This window comes from Schistocerca serialis, chromosome 10 (genome assembly GCF_023864345.2).
Source record: "Schistocerca serialis cubense isolate TAMUIC-IGC-003099 chromosome 10, iqSchSeri2.2, whole genome shotgun sequence".
NCBI classification, from domain to species: domain Eukaryota; kingdom Metazoa; phylum Arthropoda; class Insecta; order Orthoptera; family Acrididae; genus Schistocerca; species Schistocerca serialis.
In genome coordinates, this window is record NC_064647.1 from 158,660,082 (window position 1) to 158,686,863 (window position 26,782).

At 39.5% G+C, this 26,782-nt stretch overlaps 1 protein-coding gene across 5 annotated transcripts in view; it reads right to left on the reverse strand.

Moving 5' to 3' along the window:
* LOC126425294 (pyruvate carboxylase, mitochondrial) overlaps positions 1 to 26,782 on the reverse strand; it is a 417,925-nt gene that overhangs the window by 86,268 nt on the left and 304,875 nt on the right. For all 5 annotated transcript variants that reach the window (XM_050088273.1, XM_050088271.1, XM_050088272.1 and 2 more), the window contains 4 exons: positions 16,111 to 16,253; positions 15,555 to 15,739; positions 9,857 to 10,022; positions 2,276 to 2,421 (listed from right to left, as the gene is read on the reverse strand). In XM_050088273.1, coding sequence (XP_049944230.1) covers positions 2,276 to 2,421; positions 9,857 to 10,022; positions 15,555 to 15,739; positions 16,111 to 16,249 — 636 coding nt within the window. In that variant the 5' untranslated portion in view covers positions 16,250 to 16,253. The remainder of the gene's footprint in view (positions 1 to 2,275; positions 2,422 to 9,856; positions 10,023 to 15,554; positions 15,740 to 16,110; positions 16,254 to 26,782) is intronic.

A 26,782-nucleotide genomic window follows, 5' to 3' on the forward strand; every position in this document is an offset into this window, starting at 1 on the left:
GACTCTGGGCAGATTAGTCCATTTCAGGAATGTTATTGCCCACAGATGCTGCCTTATGACAGGGTTCATTGTCATTCTGATGTAATTGATCATCTTCTCTGAACTATTCCTTTACTATACTCTGTACAATGTGTTCAGATCCTTCTGCATTTAGTGTTTTCTTAAGAGCAATAAGGGGACCACTTCCTAACCACATAAAAGTCCTCTGTACTTTACTGTTGGCACTAAACATCTACACCTACATCGATACTCTGCAAATAACATAACTGCCTGGCAGGGGGGTTCATTGGACAACCTTCACAACACTTGTCTAGTATTCCAATCTCTAACAGTGCACAGAAAAAACAAACACCTATATCTTTCTGTGCAAGCTCTGATTTCCCTTATTTTATAATTATGATGCTTTCTCCCTATGAAGGGTGGCATTAACAAAACATTCTCGCATTCAGAGGAGAAAGTTGGTGATTGAATTTTCGTGATAAGATTCCGCCACAATGAAAAACACCTTTGTTTTAATGATGTTCAGCCTAAATCCTATATCATCTCATTTAAGTTGTTTGTAATTGTAATTCCTAGGTATTTAATTGAATTTATGGCCTTTAGAGCCGACTGATTTATCGTGTAACCAAAAGTTAACAAATTCCTTTTAGCACTCATGTGGATGACCCCACACTTATTATTTAGTATCAACTGCCAATTTTCACACCATACAGATATCTTTTCTCAATTGTTTTGCAATTTGTTTTCATCCTCTGATGACTTTACTAGATCATAAACAACAGTATCATCTGCAAACAACTTAAGATGGCTGTTCAGGTGGTCTCCTAAACCATTTATATAGGTAAGGAACAGCAGAGGGCCTGCAACACTACCTTGTGGAACACCAGAAATAACCTCCCTCCTCTCTCTCTCTCTCTCTCTCTCTCTCTCTCTCTCTCTCTCTCTCTCTCTCTCTCTCTCTCTCTCCTTTTTTTTTTTTTTTTTGTTTTTTTTTAATTCAATGACTGTCCACCAATTACTGTGAACTGTATGTGACCCCTCTGACAGGAGATCACAAATCCAGTCCCATAAGTGAGACAATATTCCATAAGCACACCATCTGATTACAAGCTGCTTATGAGGTACAGTGTCAAAAGCCTTCTGGAAATCTAGATATAAGGAATTAATTTGAAATCCTTGTCAACAGCACTCAGTACTGTCAATAAACTGTTCTCTTCAAGGTAATTCATAATGTACAGACATGGTGGCAGGTAATGTTCCGTAGTTATTTGTCAAACCCAAACCGTTCCATTGGTTTCCCATAGAAAACAGTGCAATTCATCATTCCAAATCACTCATGTCAAGTCATCCACTGTGCAGTGGGATAGCTGTTTACACTACGTCATGCATCACTTAGCATCAACTACAGAAAAGTGAACCTTAAGAGAGTTGACCATTATGCCCATTCCCTGTTTTGCTTGAATCTAAGCCCACAAACATTAGCATGTAGGTGATGAACTTCTTTTAGCAGTTTCTAAACAAAACGTCAGTCGACTTATTCTGAACACTAGCACAGGTTGGCAACACACACATCCTACACAGAAGACAAATTAATACACATGTAACACTGTGCTGAGTGTGGAACACAAAGTGCAGCACTATTTCTCTCGTGAAGTTTTACAAAAGTGAGGTGAAATGGGAAAAAGTGGCAATGCAGTATAAGAGAAAGTTAGTTCCAAAAAAATGGTAAAAGTTGCCAAAAGTGAATGTGCATCTGAGGTCCTTTCAACCTCAACCAAGGAAAAAAATCAGTGGTTTTCAGAAAATGTAAGCAAGAAGCAAAAACACTACATAAATTGTACACTAAATTTTATACAGAAATACTGTTTTTATTCTACACATACCAAAATTTAATGGCATTTCATGTATTTCTATTTGAAGAATGACCACAGCAGCTACTTTTATTTATAAAGTGTGATGCATCTGGTGAAAAACTCTCCTACAGTAAGCTTAAGACAGAAAAACCAATAATAATTATAACAACTGCCATGGAAGATGGCCATGTGAATGAACATATTACTTTTCTGGAGTTTTTTTTTAATTCTGTGCAAGTCTAGAAATTTTGTAACCTCACTGTAGACAATGAGTTTAAATATTTAATCCACCATTTTTTAATACAGGCTAGACCTTTTTCTCTTTTCACAGTGTGGGACTTAGCAACTCCAACATTACCTATTCACATTTTCAAATGTGATTTTGAGAACACTATAAGATTGAGACCACTTCAGTTACATACCTCCATTTTGCGGACAACCCTCATGCCACGGCCACCACCTCCATAGGCAGCTTTGAAAATTATAGGCAGTCCATGCTTCAGACAGAATTCTTTCGCTTCCTCCAGCTTTGTTATGGGACCTGGTGTGCCGGGGACAACAGCGACACCTGACGCAACAAAACAATATGTTCAAAAAAATTGTTTAACATTGGGCTGTCTGGGAAGTAAAGTATGAGTGTAACAGGAATGTCAAACAATGGAAACTCCAGGTAGGAAAAGTTTACCTACCATAAGGAAGATAAATTAAGAGGCAGAGAGGCACAATGAAAAGAGACTTACATAAAGCTGTTGGCCACAGCCTTCATCAGGAACACACACACACACACACACACACACACACACACACACACACACACACACCATTCGTACACAGAAGCAAGCACACCTCATGCACATGACTGCCAACTCCAGCATTTTGGGCCGGAATGCAACTATCATGTGGGCCTCTATGCAGCAAACTGTAGGAGCCGGAGAAGGGGAAGGGATAGTAGTGTATGGGTGGGGAGAGAGACAAATGCTGTCTGGTGGAGTGTGCAGGGACCAGAATGCCAAAAGGTGCAGTGTCAGGATATTGTGGGGCAGGGACGTGGGGAAACCAGGAGGGGAATGGGGAAAGAGGGGCGGACACACTGGCAGAGGGCAGCAAATAGGGTGGGAGAGAAGAATGGGAGGAAATGATAGGGCAGAGGAGGTGGAAACTGTTGGGTGAAGAGTATGGGGACAGTATATTATGGTAGGTAGATGCTGGGATGATTACTGAAGCAGAGAATGTGTTGTAAGGATAACTCCCATCAGCACAGTTCAGGAAAGCTGATGGTGGAGTTTCCATTGCTCAGGCAGTGAAGCAGCCTTTGAAATAAAGTGTATGATGTTCAGCTGCATGTTTTGCCACATGATGGTCTACTTTGCACTTGGCCACAGTTTGGCAGTAGTTGTTCTTCTGGTGGACAGTTGGTCAGTAGTCATACCAATATAAAAAGCTGTGCAATGATTGCAGCAGAACTTGTAAATGACATGGCTGTTTTAACAGGTGGCCTGGCCCATGATGGGGAGGAGGGGGGCAGGGGGGGGGGGTAGGATGAACCTTTGATAGGACTTTATGGAAGTGTCTTAATTATGGCTGTCTGCAACTTAACCTGTATTCTTTATGGTAAGTAACAATCTATCTTTTCCTACATTGTTAACAGAAAGGCTAAGTAATTCCTCCTGTGGACTTACCCAAACAATTACTCATTCATTCAGAAATATTATCATTGTACCAAGTTGAATACCAATCTGCAGAATAGCTTCCTTATGATTTATAACTTGCATTTTCTCCATACTTGCAACAAATGTCAACATTTTCAATTTAAGTGACTTGAACTTTGCCTTCCTCTGCTATCAGATAGCCAGGAATCAAAGATGTCTGTATGCTTATTATCACCACAAATCATCATTAGGACAATTTTAACAGCATTCTTGTTATAAATTAACCATTTTGCAATCAATGTTTGGCTGCTTATGTGCTGCTGTCAACATCATAGAGTGGAGTTAATATTTAAACTGATAACAATGTGCACAATGCTTTTAAAGCTTGAAAAATTAGTATGGGAGTTTATTCACAAACAACATTTCACCAGTTGACTTTAAAGATATGATAATATTCTTCGAGACTAACATCATGTAAGCTTTTCCACCTGAACTTCAAACATTCTAGACTATTAAAATAGTTATTGATTTCCTTTCTGTTGTCTACAAGTTGTTGTTCTGCCATTACATTTAATTTGTTTCTGTCATGATTATGGACATTAGTTATCCACTTGTTGTCCATTCTCTATCTTGTTCCATAAGCCTGTGAAGAGGGGGAATCTGAAGAGATATGGAGTGAGTCAATCTATGCATTAACGTATGACAAAACACAGACTCTTCATCTATGTACTTTGTTAATAATGAACGACCACTATATCATTTAATGCTACTGATGCTTATGCCAACTTACTTTAATCAAAAAGAGAAAAAGATTAAGTTTATATCCCATCGGTAGCTTAAAAGTTAAATGATTTAACTATATTTTTCAAGAAAAACAGTTAGCCATATCTGTAAATACAATGTTCTATTTACAGTACATAACTAATCATCACACAGTTTTACAACAAACACTCATTTTTGTCATGTAGCTAACAGAACTTCCCATGCATTCATTCATTCATTCACACTCATTCATTCAATAATCTTTGAATCTTGATATTCAGATAGTTTGTAGAAAGAGTTGCTCATGAGTATTTTTTTAAATTTCTTATGAACTGTTCAAGATCATCAATTCCTTCCTTTAAGATTAGTTGTGAGCCTGTTTAACACCTTTGCACAAGAGTATAAACCCCACTCTGTATCTTATACAAGAAAGTCTACATGAAAATCATTTTGTCTTCTATTGTGAATGAGTAGATCACAGTTCTGAGTGAAGTGATTTTTATTATCGGCAATGAAGGAGTAAATGTACTGGAAAGGAAAGTAAGAATACAAAGATTCTTAAAAAGACTTCTGCGAGTGAGATGTTTATCTGCTTTACACAATATTCTCACAGTTTGCTTCTGCTCATAAATACTTTATTTATTTTAGGTCCACTGCCCCAGAAGGTAATTCTGCAGTTCTGCAGTTCTGCAGGGAGTGAAAACATACAACAGTGAGAGACACTCCTGAGGGCACAACACACTCAATGTAGTTTCCTGATTAGTTCATCTGTATGTTGGTTGTATTTTAACTTGTATGTGCATGAATCTAATAACCAAGATCTATACCTAATACAGCTGATGACAAATTCAGCAGTCAGTGAATAAATTTCTAAGTATTTACATTCTGCCAGAAATTTCCTTGCTATATCATAACTTAAAAGTTATAGGAAAGTTATTGTAGAATGTAAAAACTTTATTATTGAAGGAAACCAATCACCGAAAAGCAGGAGCACTGAGCTGCCGATAGGCACACACAGAAGAAAGAAAACATGCTGGCTTTTTGAGTTATCCTTTGACAAGCTAGAGTAAAACAAAAACAGGCAAACACCCACATGCCTAACACGCCTACGTGGTGCCACCTAACAGTGCCAATGCTATTTTTCAGCAGGTGGACTGGTTGCAGTGGGAGTAGTATAAAAATGGAAATGTCGTGTGGCTAGGGCCTCCCGTCAGGTAGACCGTTCGCCTGGTGCAGGTCTTTCGATTTGACACCACTTCGGTGACCTGCGCGTCGACGGGGATGAAATGATGATGATTAGGACAACACAACACCCAGTCCCTGAGTGGAGAAAATCTCCGACCCAGCCGGGGAATCGAACCCGGGCCCTTAGGATTGACAGTCTGTCACGCTGACCACTCAGCTACCGGGGCGGACAGTGGGACTAGTGTCAGGTGGTGTTTGTAGAGGGAGGGGAGGGGAGGGGAGGGGAGGTGGAAGGCAAAGAGAGGGATTAGGGGTGGGTTGCTAGTGGCTCAGAGGGAGGCAGCCTGTTTGCCAATAAGGAATGTGGGAGGGAGGGGTGGCAGGGATACGGGCTGGCACAACTGTGAAGGCCAGTGGGAAGCAACACACACTAAATGCAACATGGGAATGTGAATAGGGATGGGTGACAGAACAGAGAAGGAGAAGGGTAACGAGGTGGAGGGTGCGGGACAGTGGGTTACCTGAAATTAAGGCCAAGATGATTATAGCAGTGAAGGACGTGTTTAAGGATAACTACAATCTGTGTATTTTAGAGAAGCTGGTGGCTGAGGGACAAATCCAGATGGCTTGGGTTGTGATGCAGCCACTGGAATTGAGCATGTTGTGCACAGTTGCACGTCGAGCCACCAGCTAGTCAACTCTGTCCTCGACAACAATTTCACAGTGGCCATTCATCCTGTTGGACAACTCATTTATAGTCTCACCAATTTAAAAAGGTGAGCAATGATTGAGAAGAGTTGGTATATGATGTGACTGCTTTCACAAATAGTCCCGTCTCTGATGGGGTAGGATAAGCCCATAACAGGACTGACATAGCAAGTGCTGGGTGAGTGGATTGGGCAGGTCTTGCACTCCAGGTCTTCCACAGGGATATGATACCTTTGGCAAGGGGATGGGAGTGGCTGTAGTACAGGGATGGACTAGGATGCTGTGTACGTTGGATGGGAGACAGAACCCAACCGTTGGAGAGTTGGGAAGGACCGAAGAGGATGTCTCATGTCAGGGCAGAGCGAGAGAGAATCAAAGCCCTGGTGAAGGATTTGGTTTAGTTGTTACAGTCCAGGGAGACACTGGCTGACAAGGGGTGCAGACAATTCTTGGGGATAATGGGAGAATTGGGGGTGTGTGAGGATATGGCACTGGAAATCTGTGGTATCATAGATCATTATCATTCTCGTGACCACTTCACAGTTGGCAATGGAAATGCACGTTTCTGACTGATGTCAATAGTGGTCGGGCAGGAACCCGGAATATCCACTGATGCACGCCCACTGTGCCACACCTTCAGTGGCTCCGACTATGAGCACCTTCTGCCAACGTGATATAGGATGGCCGGTGGCAGCTACACAGCCCAGTCTCAGCCAGAGTCTTCGACAGGCTTCTTTCTTAGTCAGCCTTCGACAGTTCGTGCACTAGGAGGAGGAGCCTCTCACTGCACAATACTCTTTAGTTTGATTCTTGTAATAGCTGGACTTTATTACTGCTTTTTGTTTGTTAAGATTCTTCACAACACTTTGAGAAAACTACAAGCTAAGCAAACCAACTGTTTACTGTATTTACATGTTCGCTAATCATTTCTGCTCCTGTCCAGCTACCTTGCAATGACAGCTGCTGCACCACACAACAAAATCCTTTTGTTGACTAGGTTTGGGGGATAACCTGTCTGTGAAGGCTTTTGTGAGGCCTTCAGCATGCTATGCAAGGGAATTTACATCACAACAGATAAATAGTGGAGTGATTTTCAGGTCCGTTGTTGATATCTTCATGATCTGGACTCAAGGCCAAGACACCTCTCCACATTCCTTCAAAACCTCTACACCTTTTCCCCCACCCACTTCACCTGGTCCTCTTCTACCTAGCGTGCCACCTCTCTGATGGCTCCATTCACACCTCTATTCACATTAAGCCCACCAAGCAACAAAACAGACACCTATTCTGACAGCTGCCATCCCTTCTACACCAAAAAATACCTGCCATCCTTCCATTCCACATTCCTAGCTGCCGAACTGGCTGGCTGCCTCCCTCTGAGCACTAGCCACCCACTCACATCCCTCTCCCTGCCTTCCACCTTCCTCTGTTCACTCCACCCAACACTACGCCCACAACAAGTCCACTTGCTGAAAAATAGCATTGGCACTGTTACTCTACCCGGCACCATACATAGGCACGCGAGTGTGTGCACGCGTCTGTTTTACTCTAGCTCGTCAAAGGATAACTCCAAATGCTAGCAAGTTTACTTTTTGTGTGCGTCTATCGACAAATCGACACTTCTGCTTTTTGGTGAGCAGTCTCCTTTAATCCTTATGTATATATCAAGTCTTAATCTGCTAGCTGTTAAAAACTTGAAGGCCTGTTCAGCTATCGTCTAAGCTGCATCTGCAAAGGCCGAGTTTGGATGCTCGATTAGTATGCATGTGTCATCTGCAGACATTATATTGTTGAACCACCATTTGAAGTTTTTGGGAGATCATTAATGCAGGTCAAGATCACGATGGGACAAGTACTGATGCTTGTGAGACTCCATTACAGGAGCAGCATAGTCTAAATGACTGACTAAGCTGAACTACAAATTTGATTTTTGCACTATTCGATCATGAATCGGCTACAATCAGTTACGCTCCTAGTAACAATAACACACATTGCCTGCTAGATGCTGACATGTATCCGACTCAGAGACATTACATGCACATTACCACAGAATAGTGAAGCACAAGATACATGTGTATTTCTTGATCAGAAGTATTTCTTTTCTGTATTTTAATATTTTCATATACTTCTCTGGAATAGGATAAAAATTCCGGATACTGAAGAGAGGTTTTTGGTTTATTTTGAAATATTTTTCATAAATAAATGGGTTAACAATGGAGGGTAGAAATATGCAGGTTTGGTTGTTCATAGAACATAAAATTGCAATTCTTGTATAAAGTTTTGGCGTTTTGTAGTAAATCAAATTGAACAATACTGACTATAATATGAAACTGATAAAAACATTGGACAAGCATTAAAGACCTTTACAAGTGGAAAATGTTATATCAAATATAAAGCGAGCCAAGAATAAACAAAGGCGCATTTCACTGAAAAATGCAAATTTCACAAAAGATTATGAAGTTAATACTATTATTATTTGGAAAACTACTTTTGCTGAACATGTTTTTTATTAGAAAACAAACAAAATGTAGATTGTTGAAAGATGACCCAACTGATAATACTTGAAATCAATAAACATATGTCCGCCCACAGTAGCTGCGTGGTCAGCACAACACAATGTCAATCCTAAGGGCCCGGGTTCGATTCCCGGCTGGGTCGGAGATTTTCTCCGCTCAGGGACTGGGTGTTGTGTTGTCCTAATCATCATCATTTCACCCCCATCAAAGTGCAAGTCGCCAAAGTGGCGTCAAATCTAAAGACTTGCACCCGGTGAATGGTCTACCTGATGGGAGGCCCTAGTCACACGACAAAGCACACACAATAAACATATGACACAGATTGCCAACTTTATTTTAAATCACAAAACTCAGTTTCCTTCTTCCAGCTCGTTATATTACATTTCAGATATACAAATATTAAATTACAATTGTCAATTCAACTTTTTTTTCATCTATTGCTAAATGTAACAATATTCACATACACAACTTTATTTTTTATTTTAATTAAATCATCTCACTGTAGAATAAAATGTAATACTTTCCTTTTTAAAATTATGTCATTTTTTGTTTCTTTCATATCTTCTGTATAATTAATGTGTGTAAGTCACACGTCATTTTATCTGTGTTTGCGAAATTCAGTTGACACCAAATTGAGTTTCAGCCAAAAGTCAGTCCATGACCAAATAAATGATTTTTTTTTTAACAAGGACTACAAACTGGTGGAAACATAAAATGTATAGCAGGAGATGCCGGATGAATCTCAGCTCTGTTTTGCAACAAATTATCTTTATGGCTTTGAATAAAGGTATTTGTAAAGTTATTGTTAGCTGGATGTCATCAAGTAAAGCACACACATAAAAATTCAAGTGTCTGTTTTAGCAAGTAAAAACCAAAGGATCATCGATGTAACATTTCAGACAATTCTTATTGGAATTGTTTCTACTATAATGACACACACTCCCAACTTTGCATGTGGCAAAACTCACATTTTGCATTTGCAGTGAAACAAAGAGCAATAGAAAAAGTTGTCAGTTTTCGTTGAAATATTGCGCAGTCTGATAATGACCAATAACTAGAATGTACATTTCAATGATGAATTCATTTATAGGACTAACAATCTGTACTGCGCTTCTTTGAAACAGTAATGTTTAGTGTTATTGGAAACTGAAGACCTGGTGGTAAAGGGCATAAAGCTTCTTACCTGCCTCTATGGCGGCCTTGCGAGCTGCCACTTTGTCTCCCATCTGCTGCACGACTTTAGGCGATGGGCCGATGAAGCGGAGGCCGGCATCTATGCAGGCCTGTGCGAAGTCCGAGCGCTCCGAAAGGAATCCGTATCCAGGATGGATGGCGTCTACATCGTTCTCCTATGTACAACATTAGGCTAATAGAACACTCAATGGTATCATTTCATACTGGGCATTATTTATAGATGCGCACAACTTGCAGAAAAGATACCTACGGATACAGCAAGTAGAGGAAGGAACTGTTGTAATAGCTGTTTATATCAGATTGGAAGCTGATTGCTGGTAGGTCTGTACATGCAACCAAGTCTACAAGGTGTGAAAAACTTGTGCCTAAATTTGTATTCTGTACAAGATTCCAATGTCTCACATAAATTGTTTCTCGTTTGCCAACCCCTTCACCTCAGAGTAGCACTTGCATTTTCAATAATTTATTGGATATATTCCTACAGCACCCTCTAGTGACATGGAAGCGTTCCCTGCCATCTTAACACACATCCTGTCCCTTCTTCTGGTCAATGTTTTCCAGTATTTCTCTTGTTGTCAGTTCTGTGGAGAGCTTAATTTTTCGGGTTCTGTACCACAATCAGTAAAAACAAAACCCTTCAGGATCAAACTGTATGCAACATACCTAGGTCCAAGGTCCCTTGGCAGTGTGAAAAATTGAAGCTTCTGAGTCAATGCAATCAAAATACTTATGTCACATAGTATGTTTCAATTATCACAAACTCATTCATGAAAATCTATAGATAAACTATCCTGATGATCTAGCAGTAAAGCACGTGCCTTGATACTGAGAGGTCACGGGATCACATATCGGGTGAACCTCAGATTTTTCAGTCTTCTTTATCCTAACTTTCACTTCTCCTCAATGTGAGAAGTTGCAAGAAATAACATGTGGTGCAGATTCCATGTTAAACTGAAGGTCCACTTTCCCTGGTTGGATAATTGGCAAGTTGCCAAAGTGGCGTCCAATAGAAAAACTTGCACCAGGCCACTGAGCCACACTAAACTATTAGTTTCATCGTCTGCCTATACACATAACTACATTTGTACAGAACGTTGAGAGTGTGATGCTACTTGCACTTGTCTGGTCTTTTTTTTATCTCATGAGTCCAACTAATTTTCAACATCTTCTACAGCACTGTATCTCAAATGATCAGATTCTCTTCTTTTTTTATGTTTCCTACAGTCCATGATTCACTACTATACAATGCTGTACTTCAAACATACATTCTCAGAAATTTGTTCCCAAAATTAAGACCAGTGTTCAGGTTTCTTTTGGCCATAAATGCCCCTTCTACGTCCTTGCTTTGACCATCATGTGTTATTTCGTTTCCAAAGTAGCAGAACTCCTTTGTCTCATCTACTTCATGATCCCCAATTTTCTATATCCACATATACACTAGGGAAGCCCATATTGAGTGAGGGGAAAATAACTTCCTATATACCGTATTTAGTCGAATCTAGGCCGCACTCGAATCTAAGCCGCACCTGAAAAATGAGACTCGAAGTAAAGGGAAAAAAAAAATTCCCTAATCTAAGCCGCAGCTGAAATTTGAGACTCGAAATTCAAGGGGAGAGAAAAGTTTGAGGCCGCACCTCCAAATCGAATCAAAGTTGCTCCATTGTAATATGAGACACAATTTAGGTTGAATGAATGACGATACAGCTGTAGTAGTTTGGTTCGAGTCGTAAGCTTAGCAGTTAAGCTTTACCAGGTAGCCATTGCTATGCGTCAGGCGCTCCGTCCGTATTTATACGGGTACCCTTCCTTTTTCACGTGCTTCGTCTGGTTTGAATCTATTGCTTATTTTGCTTCGATCTGATAAGTGCCGTATTCTTTGTTATAGGTGTTTTCGTCACTCTAAGATGAAAATGCATTACTGTACTGTGTCATGCATTGTTTGTCGCATTCTGATAGTGCGTGTTTACGGCCTGTCGCCGCTCGCGGCATGGCTTGCTTTTGTGCGCGCTACTGCCGCTAACAATAAAAAAAAAAGACAGGAATCGTCTCATTAGCGAAACAATGGCAAGAGACTACTATTTGTTGTTACTTACACTGCTGCTTTCTTTGATAATGATCAACAGGAACCAAATAATAGACTGCGTATGATAGAACATGTACTGAACGAGAGTTAGGCGAAAGTTTTTCTCCGTTTGAAAATCTTTGCGGCCGCTTCTTTAGTACATCAAATTCTGCACAGAAATTAGTCATCTTAGATTTGAAAATCTAGTCAGCTGCCGTGCTTCACTTCTGACTGTATCACTTAATACGAATATAAACATGACACGATACGTATATTCTTCCGCGTTTGCTGTTGTCTCACTCTAGTTTCGTAGTTTATTAGGCAGGCAGGATTTAAATGAGATAGCAGCAAACACGAAAGAAAACATGGCAAAATGTTTATATTCGTATTATTCTTATGGTGAAGAGAATACTGCATGTGATTCACAATTCATACAAGTTCCTATTAGCAACCATCTCTTGTCACAGGTAGGAAAAATTTCAGAACGTAGAGTTGGCCATATTGACAAACATCCCAAACAGTCTTGCCAGTCGGATTTTCGTAGTACATTGAAATTCTGCTACATTCGAAGATGAACAATACGGAGTTTGTATTTTCTTCATTGGATAATGTATGAAAATGCAGTGGTCGAAACTCGGGGCGGAGAAAAAAAAAAGCTCGTCTTCCACCTTTTCTTTTTAATTTATTTACTGACGCATAGGTTTTGGCGCCAGTATTTATCTTTGTGCCCACAAATCATGCCTGTGTAGCGCTACATATATTCGACGGCAGTTCGTTGTGGCGGCACCTACCAACATTTTTCACAACTTCCGCTTGCTTTGCACTCGATTCTAAGCCGCAGGCGGTTTTTTGGATTACAAAAACCGGAAAAAAGTGCGGCTTAAATTCGAGTAAATACGGTACCTCTATACAAATCTAATCTCTCTGTCTTACCTTATTCTCATGATCCCTACACAAAATATACAATGAAGGCAGTTTCTCAATAATATAAGCTTGGACGCACTAGTGCCCTGTTAACAGATTCTTTCTTGTTATTATAGTCATTACCTCATATTTATCCACATCTGAAGAAAGCTGCCAAACAATACACCAAACAGAAGTTTTTTCAAAGTTGTTCTGCAATCCCTTACAAGCATGCAAATGTTCTACTTTAGTGAAGAAAACAGCATCATTAGCTTAGTGCTGCTGATCCTGCCTGATAAACTGCTTACGTATTACACTTCCCTGTGGTACACCTAATGTTACTTTCACTTCAGAACAAAATTCTGTCATCAGTTGTAAATGTATTTTTATTTCACTTAACCAGTTTCAACAAATTAATTTGTCACCTTCAGAAGCTCACAAAATAAGAGGTGTTTTAAGTCTTTAGACCTTCATTATACATTTATGTAAAGTATAAGATGGATATTACGGAAACTTATTTAGTACTGGTTTAGCAGTCATCAATACCTTCTTCATATTCTTTTTATATGGTTTTATATACTGGATGACAATTACTGTACTATACAAAGAAAAACATATCAGTTACAAACTACTGCGTACACACACTTTATTCAACATGTAAATGTCACTACAGATATTCGGATTTAGGTCACAAGATGTTCAATATACCTACCACCACTGGCATTGATTTGGTGCGAATGAATAGCAAAATTCTGTATGACTCGATGCAGTGTCTGAACATTGGTGCTGTTGATGACCTCCTGAATGAGGGTTTTCAGCGCAGCTACGGTTTTGGGGTATTTGCTGTACACCTTATCTTTAATATAGCCCATAAAAAGGTATCTCATGTTCAAATCCGGAGAATATGGTGGCCAATCGAGGTCCATGCCCTCCAGGACATCAAAACACTGTCCTGTTTCGAGGGGGTCAAGCTCCGCCCTGCACGAGTCGCATCTTGTCGAAATCAGGGTCACTTAGGATAATGGGATGAAATCATCTTCCAAAACCTTCATATATCATTTGGTAGTAACCGTGTCATCAAGGAATATTGCACCGATTACTCACTGACTGGACATTGCACATCACAGTTAGCCGTTTCAGGGTGAAGAGACTTCTCAATCATGAAATGTGGATTCTCACTCCCCCAAATAAGACCTTTTGTTCATTGACGAACCCTTCCAAATGAAAGTAGGCTTCATCATTAAACCATACCATATTCACATCAAAGTCGTGTTTGTCAATTCTATGGACAGTAGTGTTGGCGGAACAACCACTGTTCCACACCCCTTGGGCTTCATGGCTGATGGGTTTGAATTCTGAATGGGAAGAAATGCAGGTCTTCAACAATTTGTCGCAGTGTCTCCCGGTTGATTCCCACCTGTTGTGCAGCTCACCTGACCAATTTCCTGGGGCTGGTTTCAAACAACACACGTTTCCTCAATGTTTTCAGACATTTTTACTCTTTTTCGACAACTGACATTGCCAAGATTATCATCACAAACACTACCCATTCTCTCCAACTTGCAAATCAAAATTCTTGATTGTTAGCACACTTGTACCGGTTGTCTTTAACTTGAACTTGGTCGCTAACTTCCTTTGAGACGCAGTTCGGCTGTTTTTGATTGCATAGTAGGCCTTCAGAAGCGCTATATGCTCAGGCATGCTGTACCATGACATTTTCACGTGCAAATAGCTGACAACAATAAGGCGTGTGCACATGTGCATACTAATGTCCATCATGCCTCACAGCCAACTGCGCAGTTTGAATGTCCTAACGCAAACTATTCAGAAGTTATGACGATTTTATTTCATATGTTCACTTCTCCTAGCACATCAGCTCGACATGTACATTACGTGATTGATGCAGTAAATTTTATCACGCCACTATGCTTCAATGAAGAAGATACTGATACCTGCTAAACTAAGTTTCTGTTATCTACTACTACTACTAATTCTTTACATAAGTATACAGCCAATGTCTAAAGATTTATAATACCCCTAATTTTGTAGGCTTCAGAAGACGACAAATTAATTAGTTAAAACTGATAAAACAAAATAAAAATACATTTGCAACTGACTGGAAATTCTGCAACATATACTAAGTTGCTGAAAATTACAGCCACGATTAAATCATAAAATTACTTTCATTTCTGTGGAACATTCACGGTCCAGTATAATGTACCGAGTTAAATTAGTTAAAACATTCCCCTGAGATAGTCATATTTGTGAAGAAACTCTATATGATCATATTTTGGTTTGCACTCAATGACCAGGTACAGAGTCATAGGTCTTTTGGGTATCTACGAAGATAGAATTTACATGTTCACTTCCATGTATCATCTGCAAGATGATGTGTAAGAGAAAATCTTAGGCATTAGACCCGCACAGCTTGCAGAGTTATGGAAAGTAGGGCAGAGGAACTATGGGAATTACAGCATTCTCATGGGTAAGAGCATATAGCATGGTCTACAAGATGTGAAAGACAATGTTTAAATTCATGCCACGCATGCGATTCCTATCTCTCACATATATTTATGTCCAAGTAAATGTCAATAGCAGATGTGTTCGATTCTCCAGCTTGTCTTTGCTTCTGTGTTAAAAATTGCAGACATAACAGAAGTTGCTTATGCCACAGAAAGATGGAAAAAGTTTTCCTTTCCCTACGGCATCGAGCTTAGCTTACCTTAGCGATACGGATGATCTCTTGGATGTTGAGGTAGGCCTGGACAGGTGGCAAGCCCTTGCCCACCATGTACGATTCGTCCGCCTTCTGCCGGTGCATGTGCATCTTGTCCTGCTCTGAGTATATAGCCACAGATCGAATTCCAAGTTCAGTACATGCCCGGAAAACTCTTATAGCTATTTCACCTGGAATTACAAAATAAGTTAATATGAGTAAGCTGTAGATACATGCAAACTGTTTTTCTATTGAGGTGGTATTTTGTTACAATAAAGTAACAAAAATTACTTTCTGAAGTTTATTGTGCACTGGAGCCCTAATCAGCAAAGTTCTGTAACTACACATTACTCAAACTAGCAGACATGATTCCAGAAATGGAAGAACATAATGCAATACCACAGCAGCTCAGTTTGGTAGCAATGGGGGTGGTGATCGTTGTTGTCGGTGTGGGACAGGGCAAAGGGAAGGGGGGGGGAGAGGGAGGGAGGGAGGGAGGGAGGGAGTGAGTTTGAAATGAACTGCGTAATTGTGGAAACTAAGTTGTATGTAGATATAGTACCTCTGTTTGCACACATGACGCTCCGAATGGGCCTGTACTCCACGTGTGAGGAGTATAGGCGTGTGGCAATGTTCCAGTGTGCACATTGCCGTTGCTGTGGGTGAAACAGGATCTTCCGTGCCAGGCAGACTCCCAACATTGTGCTGCAACAACACAACATCTACACTTTACTTCACATACAAGGATGGTTTAAGATATGTGGGACTTCATCCAGCAACATATACTTTTAAGTTTTTTACATTACCATTTTTTATCTCTGTACATGTGTAGTTAACACCTTACAAAATTTGATTTCAATATTTTAAGGGTGGACTGGAAGAACACGTTTGGAGAACTGAATTAAACTGAGGTAGACTGGAGAGAGAAAAGACTAGTTCTCAATATGTTCAAAAAACTCAGCGTACAGAAATAGATATTTGTTGCATTAAATAAGACTTTAGAATAAGAAGTTGTCTCTCCATATTTATTTTAACTGTTTATATGAAATGCAATACAATCAATCAAACATGGCACAAAAGGGATAAAAATTAACTGCAATCGGATGCACTGTATTCCATTCAATGGCAATTTAATAATCATAATGGGTTCTGGAAAGGAAATCGTGTATATTATGTTAAAAATTTTGCCACAAACTGAAAATAAACACAAACAAGACCAAAATAATGGTGGTAGACAAACAAAGCAGACAAATAAGGGCAAAAATTAAGTAAATACAATTCTGATGGAAGTAGATTTTCTCCTTAAAAAGCAGGCTCTACAATAACAGGTGATAAATACAATGGATATTAAAAGAGCTTCCAAAATTATGGGTAGACCTAATTTATTAACAGACTGACATCTTACAACTAAAACAACAAAATACATTAATTACGACATTTACTTGGAGCATTTTGAGTCAACTGAGGAGTTGGATGCAACTTGTCAGCTTTGACCAATGACATCATATTGTAGTTATAGGCATTAGCTGCTTAGTTTTGAGCCACAGATAAATGATTTATCTTCTGTGGCAAAGCATCATAATCTTAAGTAAAAATGAATGAATGTGTTATTAAGAGAGAGATATTGTGTATGCTTTCCGTTGCTTGTCGTAATTTTATATCATATGTGTACAGATTTTGAATTATACTTTTGTCTGATACTAAGTCGTTCCAATTGTTGTTTCCTCTACGGTTGATCCATGTCCCATATTACGTAGATCGACTGAAGAATAGGATACTAATACTAACGAAAGCAAAAAGGTGACATACATAACAATGGCATCTTTTACCACAGTTTAACTACAAATGTTGTATCGTATTCTTCAGTTGACCTATATAGGTCAATTGAAATATGCAATACAAATTTAACATCTGTCACTTTTTCTCCTTCCTATTCTTCAGTTCATAATAGTACTTTCGAATTAGAAAAAACCAACATATGTAAAACTAGTATCCTGTACTTAAGTTGGTAGTAGGTCAGCTGGATACATGTCAACTGAGGTGCTTCAGTCCCATGTTAACGTATGTCTTTTCTGCCAGCTCTAGAATTGTATCTTTCAGGTGACCTATATAGACAACTGAAGAGTACGATACTAGGGCTTTCTACTGGAAAAAAATACATATAACATTACGTTCGAAATATGGAAATATGTGGTGTATGTCTACGATCTGTTTTCTCTGTGTTACAATTCTTTGTTTCTGAACAGCCGTCTATGTTTTTGCAACGCATTAAATGTGGTAACTTGTGACGTCATGTTTCAAAGCTGACGTGTTGTATCCTATTGTTCAGTATTCCCAGCAGTTTAAGCTATAGCTGTCAAGGGTGGACTCAGAAAATGAGCGTATAGAGATAAGTCACACGAACATTTGGACTAAAAGAAAATCCATTGAAGGACAACTACAAGAAATTGTCGAGAAAATACTGATTAACATAATACAGAGAACAACTTCTAAATTAATTGGGCACATTCGCGATGACAGCTCCGTAAATATATCTTGGAAGGAAAAATCGTGGGGGGGAACAAAAGGAATCAAGACGCAGGTCATCCATATTACAAAGTGTTTACCCGTGGAATGAACTAGACCAACAACAACAATCGCCATATGCTAAGGATTGTGGGAGGCATAACAGATGACTTAAAAATCAAGGTGTTGCCTTTAGTGTCTGATGGTTTAAGCATTAACAGACGCTATGCATTTCAATATTGAATCATCTAACCTACACAGTGTAGACACAAACTACCAGCCACCATTGAAGTATACACCCATTCACACTGCAAGGAAAAATGTATATTTCGGCTATCAAATAGTTCAAAGTCAGCTTGTGTTCTGTGTCCTATTCCAAAACAGAAAATTGCTAATCCGATATTTTTTCTCCCGATCCGACATCAGGTGACCACCGTACGACATCAGAATTAAAAACAAATTTAAGTGCTTATTATGGGTGAGGAAGTCCGGTACGACAACTGCCAATACCGCCCAATTACAGCTGATGAACGAAACACGTTTCTTTACAGTCCGATATCCCAATACGTAACAACACATTAACATTTCGTTATAAACAATACCCAATGGTAGTGTGAAAATATTTAAAGCAGTTATTTGTGTTCACTTACCGTATTGTGATACTTCTTCCTTTGGACTGATGCATAGTCAGAAGTTAGACTGCTCAGGATATCGGTTCTTATGTCTTTAGAACTGTGATCAAGCGTTACTATAGTCAAACTTTATTTGGATAATTGGCAGATTTCAAGTAACTCCCTGCAGATCTGTCTTTCTTCTAAGTATCTTATTAAGGAGAACGCTTTTCTCCAGGAGATGCCAATACAGAAAACCACCATCATAACCACTCATTGCACTCCACAGCACAACTGTTACTGTAAACATCGTTGGGGTTTGGTGAAAGAGGGGTTTGTTGAGTGTATCGACAGTGAGTTATTGTGTACTGACCTCTCTGCCCATTATATGGATTCTTAGGGATTCGGCTATACTCCGATCATAAGAATAAACCTCATCTAAACATTACTCTACGTATTCCTCAGCGTTTGCTGGAAGATCATTGGATTTATTTTCACGTGGAGCGGGTGTCAAACTGTCTCGAGTACAGTCAAGTACGATAATGAGGATACTTTTTATGCTGTGCTTACGCGTACATCGATTCAGCGATAATACGGTACAACAGCTTTACCGGAGCATTTAACTTGGATAGCACTAGCCAGCTACGTTGTCCAACAAACCTGAAGTGATGTGAACATTTGAAGACGTGAAAAGAAACGAACAGAGAACAATATAACCATGAATGATATTTAATTTTTGAACAGAAGGAAATAATGGTAAAACTCAGGCATACGCTTTTTAGGTGATCTGATGGAAAACGTAACATGCTCTCTATCTTAGCTTAGCGTTGCTGCCTCTGGATCACGGGGTCCCGGGTTTGATTCCCGGTCGGGTTCGATTCTTCTTCTTCATCTTCATCATCATCATCATCATCATCATCATTATAAAGTCCACATTTCTTCCTCTTTTAATACTTGGTTCTGCTTTTCGCCATCGTTCGGCAGTGACGTGTCACAAAGTTTCGTGCATTAGTTCCAGTACGATTGGCAGATTGAATGTTATTTCTCGCGACAAATGCCTTAACTTGGCTCCTGATCAATTCTATGGGATTCAGATTGCAGTGTTAAGATGACAACTGTAAAAATACTGCATCTGTCCGAGTATTCGATGCCTCGAAAATTCTCACGCTGCCTCGTGTGAGACCACATCTGTCCGAGGTACTGGCAGAAGTAAAGCTGTGAGTACCGGGCGTGAGTCGTACTTCGGTAGCTCAGTTGGTAGAGCACTTGCCCGCGAAAGGCAAAGGTCCCGAGTTCGAGTCTCGGTCGGGCACACAGTTTTAATCTGCCAGGAAGTTTCAAGATTATTACAATTAAAATCGTTGCCTGGGGAAACATCTACTATTGTGAGCGGCTATTTAACAGACTGCCACAGAAAAAACTGCCTAGAAGAAAAAGTCGTTGGACTGTGTGCTGATAACACTAATTGCAATTTTGGAGGTGCTGAAAGAAAAGGTCAGAGTAATGTTTTTACTAAACTACAAGTGGAAATCGGTCATAGACTGATAGGGGTTGGTTGTGCTGCTCATATACTGTTCGAGCACCTATTGACATTTTGCCTGTAGATATAGAAATGGTAGTTTCCAAAATATTTCTGTATTTCAAATCATACACTGTGAGAGTTGAAACACTAAAGGACTTTTGCAGCTTTGTTGAAACAGATTTTGCAATGATTTTGGGTTATGCTCAAACAAGATGGTTAGTACTGTTGCCTGCTGTTGAGCGAGTCATCAAAATGTTTAAAACACTAAAATCATACTCCCAATCTGAAAAAAAGTGTCCATTGTTACTTCAAAACTTCTTTCAAAACCCTTTGTCTGAAGTATGGCTATACTTTGTTCACCGTCAGGCATCATCATTTCAGGAAGCAGTTAAAGTTGAAGGACAGACAGTCACTATATTTGAAGTGGCTGACTGTATTAGTAAGTTGAAAACTACATTGCAGTCCAAAATTGAAGACCAGTTCCTTCCCTCAAGAGTTAAAACAATTCTTGAAACAGAGGTAGGTCTGCCTCCAGCAGAGGTAAAGAGTTTTCATGGTGCTGTATTACTTTTCTGTGAAACTGCTCTATCCTACTTAAAGAAGTGGACTGAAAAAAGTTTCCAGAACTTTGACTGCTACAATTGGGTTACCTTGAATCAAATACCTGGATGGGATGACATTGAAAGAACTACTTCTCTAGTTAGCGAAACTATGCCATATGTTCAGTTTGCAGAAAATGTGATATATGATGAGTATGTCAGTGTCAAACAGTTTGTAACCACTGAGAAAATCATTGCATGGACTGCTAACATCACTGTTCCAGGTCAAAGATGGGTTGAGATGATTTCTCATTTCAGCCAGAATCAAGTGGCATTCTCAAATGTACTCAAGCTAGTGGAGTTTCTTTTCTGCCTTCCTGGCACTAATGCTGCTACTGAAAGGGTATTTTCCCACATGAACAATATATGGACAAGTGACAAAACACAGTTGGCTGAAGAAACCATGAAAGCAATGTTGGTAAGTAGAATAAATTATGATGAAACTAGTGTTTAGTTTTTTCATATGTTGTTGAAAAATACAGACTTGATAAAGAAAATTCACAGCACTGATAAATACAGTTGCCCTGATCACACTCATTCATCTTAGAAGGTATTAATAAAATGCAAATGTGCTTTTCTTTGTAACAAATTTGATATTTTGTATTTATTACATTTAATTGAAACCTTCTTCTCATATAATAAATAAATAAATAAATAAATATAGCCCATTTTGCTATTAGATATGAAAGGGAAGCAGTGGTTGGGAAGGGAGTGAGACAGGGTTGTAGTCTCTCCCCGATGTTATTCAATCTGTATATTGAGCAAGCACTGAAGGAAACAAAAGAGTAGGTATTAAAATCCATAGAGAAGAAATAAAAACTTTGAGGTTCGCCGATGACATTGTAATTCTGTCAGAGACGGCAAAGGACTTGGAAGGGCAATTGAACGGAATGGATAGTGTCTTGAAAGGAGGATATAAGATGAACATCAACAAAAGCAAAACGTTTCTGAAGAAGAGAAATTTGTTAACATCGAGTATAGATTTAAGTGTCAGGAAGTCGTTTCTGAAAGTATTTGTATGGAGTGTAGCCACGTATGGAAGTGAAACATGGACGATAAATAGTTTGGACAAGAAGAGAATAGAAGCTTTTGAAATGTGGTGCTACAGAAGAATGCTGAAGATTGGCTGGGTAGATCACATAACTTATGAGGAAGTATTGAATAGGATTGGGGAGAACAGAAGTTTGTGGCACAACTTGACTAGAAGAAGGGATCGGTTGGTAGGACATGTTCTGAGGCATCAAGGGATCACCAATTTAGTATTGGAGGGCAGCGTGGAGGGTAAAAATCGTAGAGGGAGACCAAGAGATCAATACACTAAGCAGATTCAGAAGGATGTAGGTTGCAGAGGGTACTGGGAGATGAAGAAGCTTGCACAGGATAGAGTAGCATGGAGAGCTGCATCAAACCAGTCACAGGACTGAAGACCACAACAACAACAGCCCATTTTGCAAAATTTTTAAAGTGTCCCAGATTTGGGCCTAGGGAATATGTTTATGTCCCGAATTTGAGTCTAGAAAATATGGTCACCTTACATTAGAGCGCTCTTTATTTACGATTTTTTTCCAATCTGTATTGAATTACTGAATTTGTTTTTCATTTTTAGGAGCAAGAAATGGTTAATAAATAGTAGAAGACAGGACCTGCTGCAAAAAGATGTCCTTTATTTGCACAATAACGTGAAGTTTTGTGCGTTACATTTCGAGTCAAACCAGTTCATGAGCGCGGAAAAGAAGACATTGGTATGGAATGCAGTTCCTACGTTATTTGATGTGCCGAATTAGCCACAACTAGTTACGATGAAGAGAAAATTGCCATACAAACGTGAAAGTGTTACTAGAAAAACAATGAAACTGTCTCCTGACACAGAAGAAACAGCTACCACAAGTGTTCCCACACGAGAGACATACATAAAATCACTAACAACGGAATCAGCAACACAGACATCTTTTGAAGATGAAAAGCTTAGATTACGTAAAATTATTCGCGTGTTGCAAAATCGTGTGAAATGTAAAAACGTGCAAATCATTCGACTTCGTACAAAATTACTACACGACAAAGAAAGTGCCCATCGTAAGAATAAACTGCAACCACAACGTCCCAGGACACGAAGTACAAAAGGACAAGCTCATTTTAAAAAGTATTGATTCCAAGTACTTGAAGAAAGATGCTCTCGATTTATTGATAAGCCAAATCAGTATAACATTGAATGGAAAACGTGGTGCGAAATGGGAAGATGAAACTAAAGTATTTGCACTTAATTTGTTGTATTATAGTACGCAGGCATACAGTTTATCACATTGTTTTAGCCTTCCATCAGTACGTACCTTACAAAGGTATGTGGAAGATATACAATTAAATTGTAGGATAAATAATAACATATTTCATATTTTAAATCAGAAAGTGCAGCAGTTACCAGAAACTGTTATAATTGTTAATTTGTCTATGGATGAGATGTCACTAATGGAAAATTTGATATGTGACAGCTCTAGGGATCGTGTTATTGGATTTGAAGACATGGGTTTCATACGTACGTCTCTGGTTGCCAATACTGCATTAGTTATAACGATTAACGGCATCTTCTCAAATTTTAAGCAGCCATTGGTATATTATTTCTCCAACGGACCAGTATGAGCCACCTATCTGACGTGCATATTTTTTGAAGTTGTCAAAAAACTCACAGAGATTGGTTTGGTTGTAAAAACATGTGTGACTGACCAAGGCTCGAATTTTGTGGAGGGGTATCACACCAGTTAATCCATGCTTAGTGCACGAAGGTAGTAAGATCTACTTTTTTATGACACCCCACACTTGATAAAAATCATACGTAATAATTTATTCAGGTATAATGTTGTCCACACAACAGATGAAGGATGGATTGCACTGCTTCATGGAAGGACATTTGTCAGCTGTACTCAAGTGATTGTGAAAGGAAGTACAAGTTAGCCCCCAAGCTCACTAAAAGAGCTGTCCAACTGCCAGCATTTTCAAAAATGAAGGTAAGCCTTGCAGTTCGTGTGTTGAGTAGAAGCAGGCATTGAGACACTTGTTACCTGTGGCACCATATCATCATTTGCTACTGCTACTGCAGATTTTTGCCAAAAAGTAAACGATATTTTTGACATATTTACTGCATATAGTGTTAAAGGGCCTGTATGCTTAAGGAACTGCATTACAAGTGCCCCAAGACATTTGGAAATACTAAAGACACTGAAGCCATGGATACAGTCATGGAAATTTGTAGATGTTGATGGGAAAGATTTTTCATCTCGGATTATGTTAAAAGACTTCTGGGTAACATAAGCGCCTTGAACATGTTTCTTGATGATGTTTTGGTTGGAACCACGTTATATTTATTAACACGCAAAATTAATCAAGATCCACTGGAAAACGTTTTCTCAGTGATAAGGCATAAAGGTGGTAGCAACCCTTCACGACGACAGTTTTGTGCTGCATTCAATAATTGTGCTTTAAGCAAATTAATGAACACACCCAGTGTAGCTACCGCCAATTGTGAGGGGATCAAATGGGGTCAGACAATAGTGGATATGAAAGCAGCGCCCAAATTACTTGTTCCACCACTCTGCGACGTCAGTGACACGAGTTCAGTGATCAGACTACCAAATGTGGAAGTCCGAACAGGCAAACAGCATGAGATACGTGTTTGGTTATGTATTAAAGAAGCTGCTTACAATTCATGACTGTTAATAAATGTAGGACAGTAATTGTAGATGGCACCCAAGATGTAGATGCAAATGACAAAAGTTTGTCATTTTAAAAGTTATGAAGGCAACTTTGGAAACCTATTTATTTGTACAGAAGATGTCAAAGAATTTTTAACTCATTGTGAGACTAAGATGACTTCTACTTTTTATGAATATGCTCACATGAGTAATTGTGGTGCTTTCTTTGTGAACATGTTCGTGGAAATCTCCAATTTTCCACCTGGGGGCTGTTAATAAGACTGTTTGTACAAGTGAGGCTATTTTACATTATTAAATTCAGGAATCAAGACTTAGTCTGTAGGAGCAAGAGAAGAAATGAAGTGATGAAGCTTGCTAATTTGGGTTACTAAAGTGTTAGGACTGACTCATTCGTTTAATTTGATTTTCGTTAAATGTATCAATGGGATATAATGAAGTTGTAAAACAGTCATGCTTTTTATTAAGATAACCTGATACCACAAAGAATAAGATGGAAATTGTATTTTTGGAAGCAGGCTTCCTGCAAAGCAAAACTGTATGGAAAGTGATGTGACGCTTCATTTTTACACAAGGAAGAGCATCTATATACTACATATGTGAGATATACAGTGTGTATTCTCTTACTTTCAGTGGAATAAGTGCGATTGTATGCTACTTCTTAATTATTTCTTCAAGAATATGTTGCAGCTTATGTCACTTCATTCAATAGTTCGTTCGTGCTCTGTTTACTTATATTTAACGATCATTTATGTCTCTCGCTGTTCGAACACTTGTGACGCAAAAATATACTAACTATTTTGTAAATTACGTACAAAACGAATTAAAAACAAACATTACTTTTACGTCGCGTCTGCCGCCCGAAGGAGGCGAGCTTTCTGGCCGCTAGGGGCGCTAGTGTCACTTGAACTGTCAAATGGTAACAACTTTCAAAGCAGTGAGTGTCGCGACTGTACATATTAGACTGTGGTATAGATCCCTGTTCACATGCCTTTGTGTAGCCTTTGCCTTTGTAAACTGCGGTGAACAAATTAAATGTAGTATTTACGTACCTTAATAACGTTTCAAAATAAATACTATTTTAATGCGCAAATATACGGCGTGAATCACCTAAAGTACTCAAATACTGTGGAAATGGAAAGTGCTAGTCAGCGGCTCGTATTGTTAGCCAATCACCAGATTGTAATAATACTTGGTGTGTTTTCGTGCAAACATACAATGTTTAAATAGACCAATGCCTATTAACGTTAACAAACTAAACGCAGGGTAAATCAGAATGTCAGTGGTGTTTGTCGCAGGATTCTAGTGCGAGTTGTTTACGAGAAATCTTATTTGGAAAAGTTTCCACGCCGACATTTGTGCCAGTCAACCTGCGTAGTTAGGTACGATGTAGTTACAGGATCATAATTATTGAACTACATGAAATAAAATAGTCATAACTTCTGAACGGTTTGCGTTAGGACGTCCAAACTGCACGGTTGGCCGTGGAGCATGATGGGAATTACACTACTGGTCATAAAAATTGCTACACCAAGAAGAAATGCAGTTGATAAACGAGTATTGATTGGACAAATATATTATACTAGAACTGACATGCGATTACATTTTCATGCAATTTGGGTGCATAGATCCTGAGAAATCAGGACCCAGAACAACCACACCTGCCCTTAATAACGGCCTCGATACGCCTGGGCATTGAGTCAAACAGAGCTTGGATGGCGTTTACAGGTACAGCTGCCCATGCAGCTTCAACACGATACCACAGTTCATCAAGAGTAGTGACTGGCGTATTGTGACGAGCCAGTTGCTCGGCCACCATTGACCAGAGATCTGGAGAATGTGCTGGCCAGGGCAGCAGTCGAACATTTTCTGTATCCAGAAAGGCCCGTACAGGACCTGCAACATGCGGTCATGCATTATCCTACTGAAATGTAAGGTTTAGCAGGGATAGAATGAAGGGTAGAGCCACGGGTCGTAACACATCTGAAATGTAACGTCCACTGTTCAAAGTGCCGTCAATGCGAACAAGAGGTGACCGAGACGCGTAACCAATGGCACCCCATACCATCACGCCGGGTGATACGCCAGTATGGCGATGACGAATACACGCTTCCAATGTGCGTTCACCGCGATGTCGCCAAACACGGATGCGACCATCATGATGCTCTAAACAGAATCTGGATTCATCCGAACGTTCAGTACACCATCGCAGGTGCTCCTGTCTGTGATGCAGCGTCAAGGGTAACCGCAGCCATGGTCTCCGAGCTGATAGTCCATGCTGCTGCAAAGGTCGTCG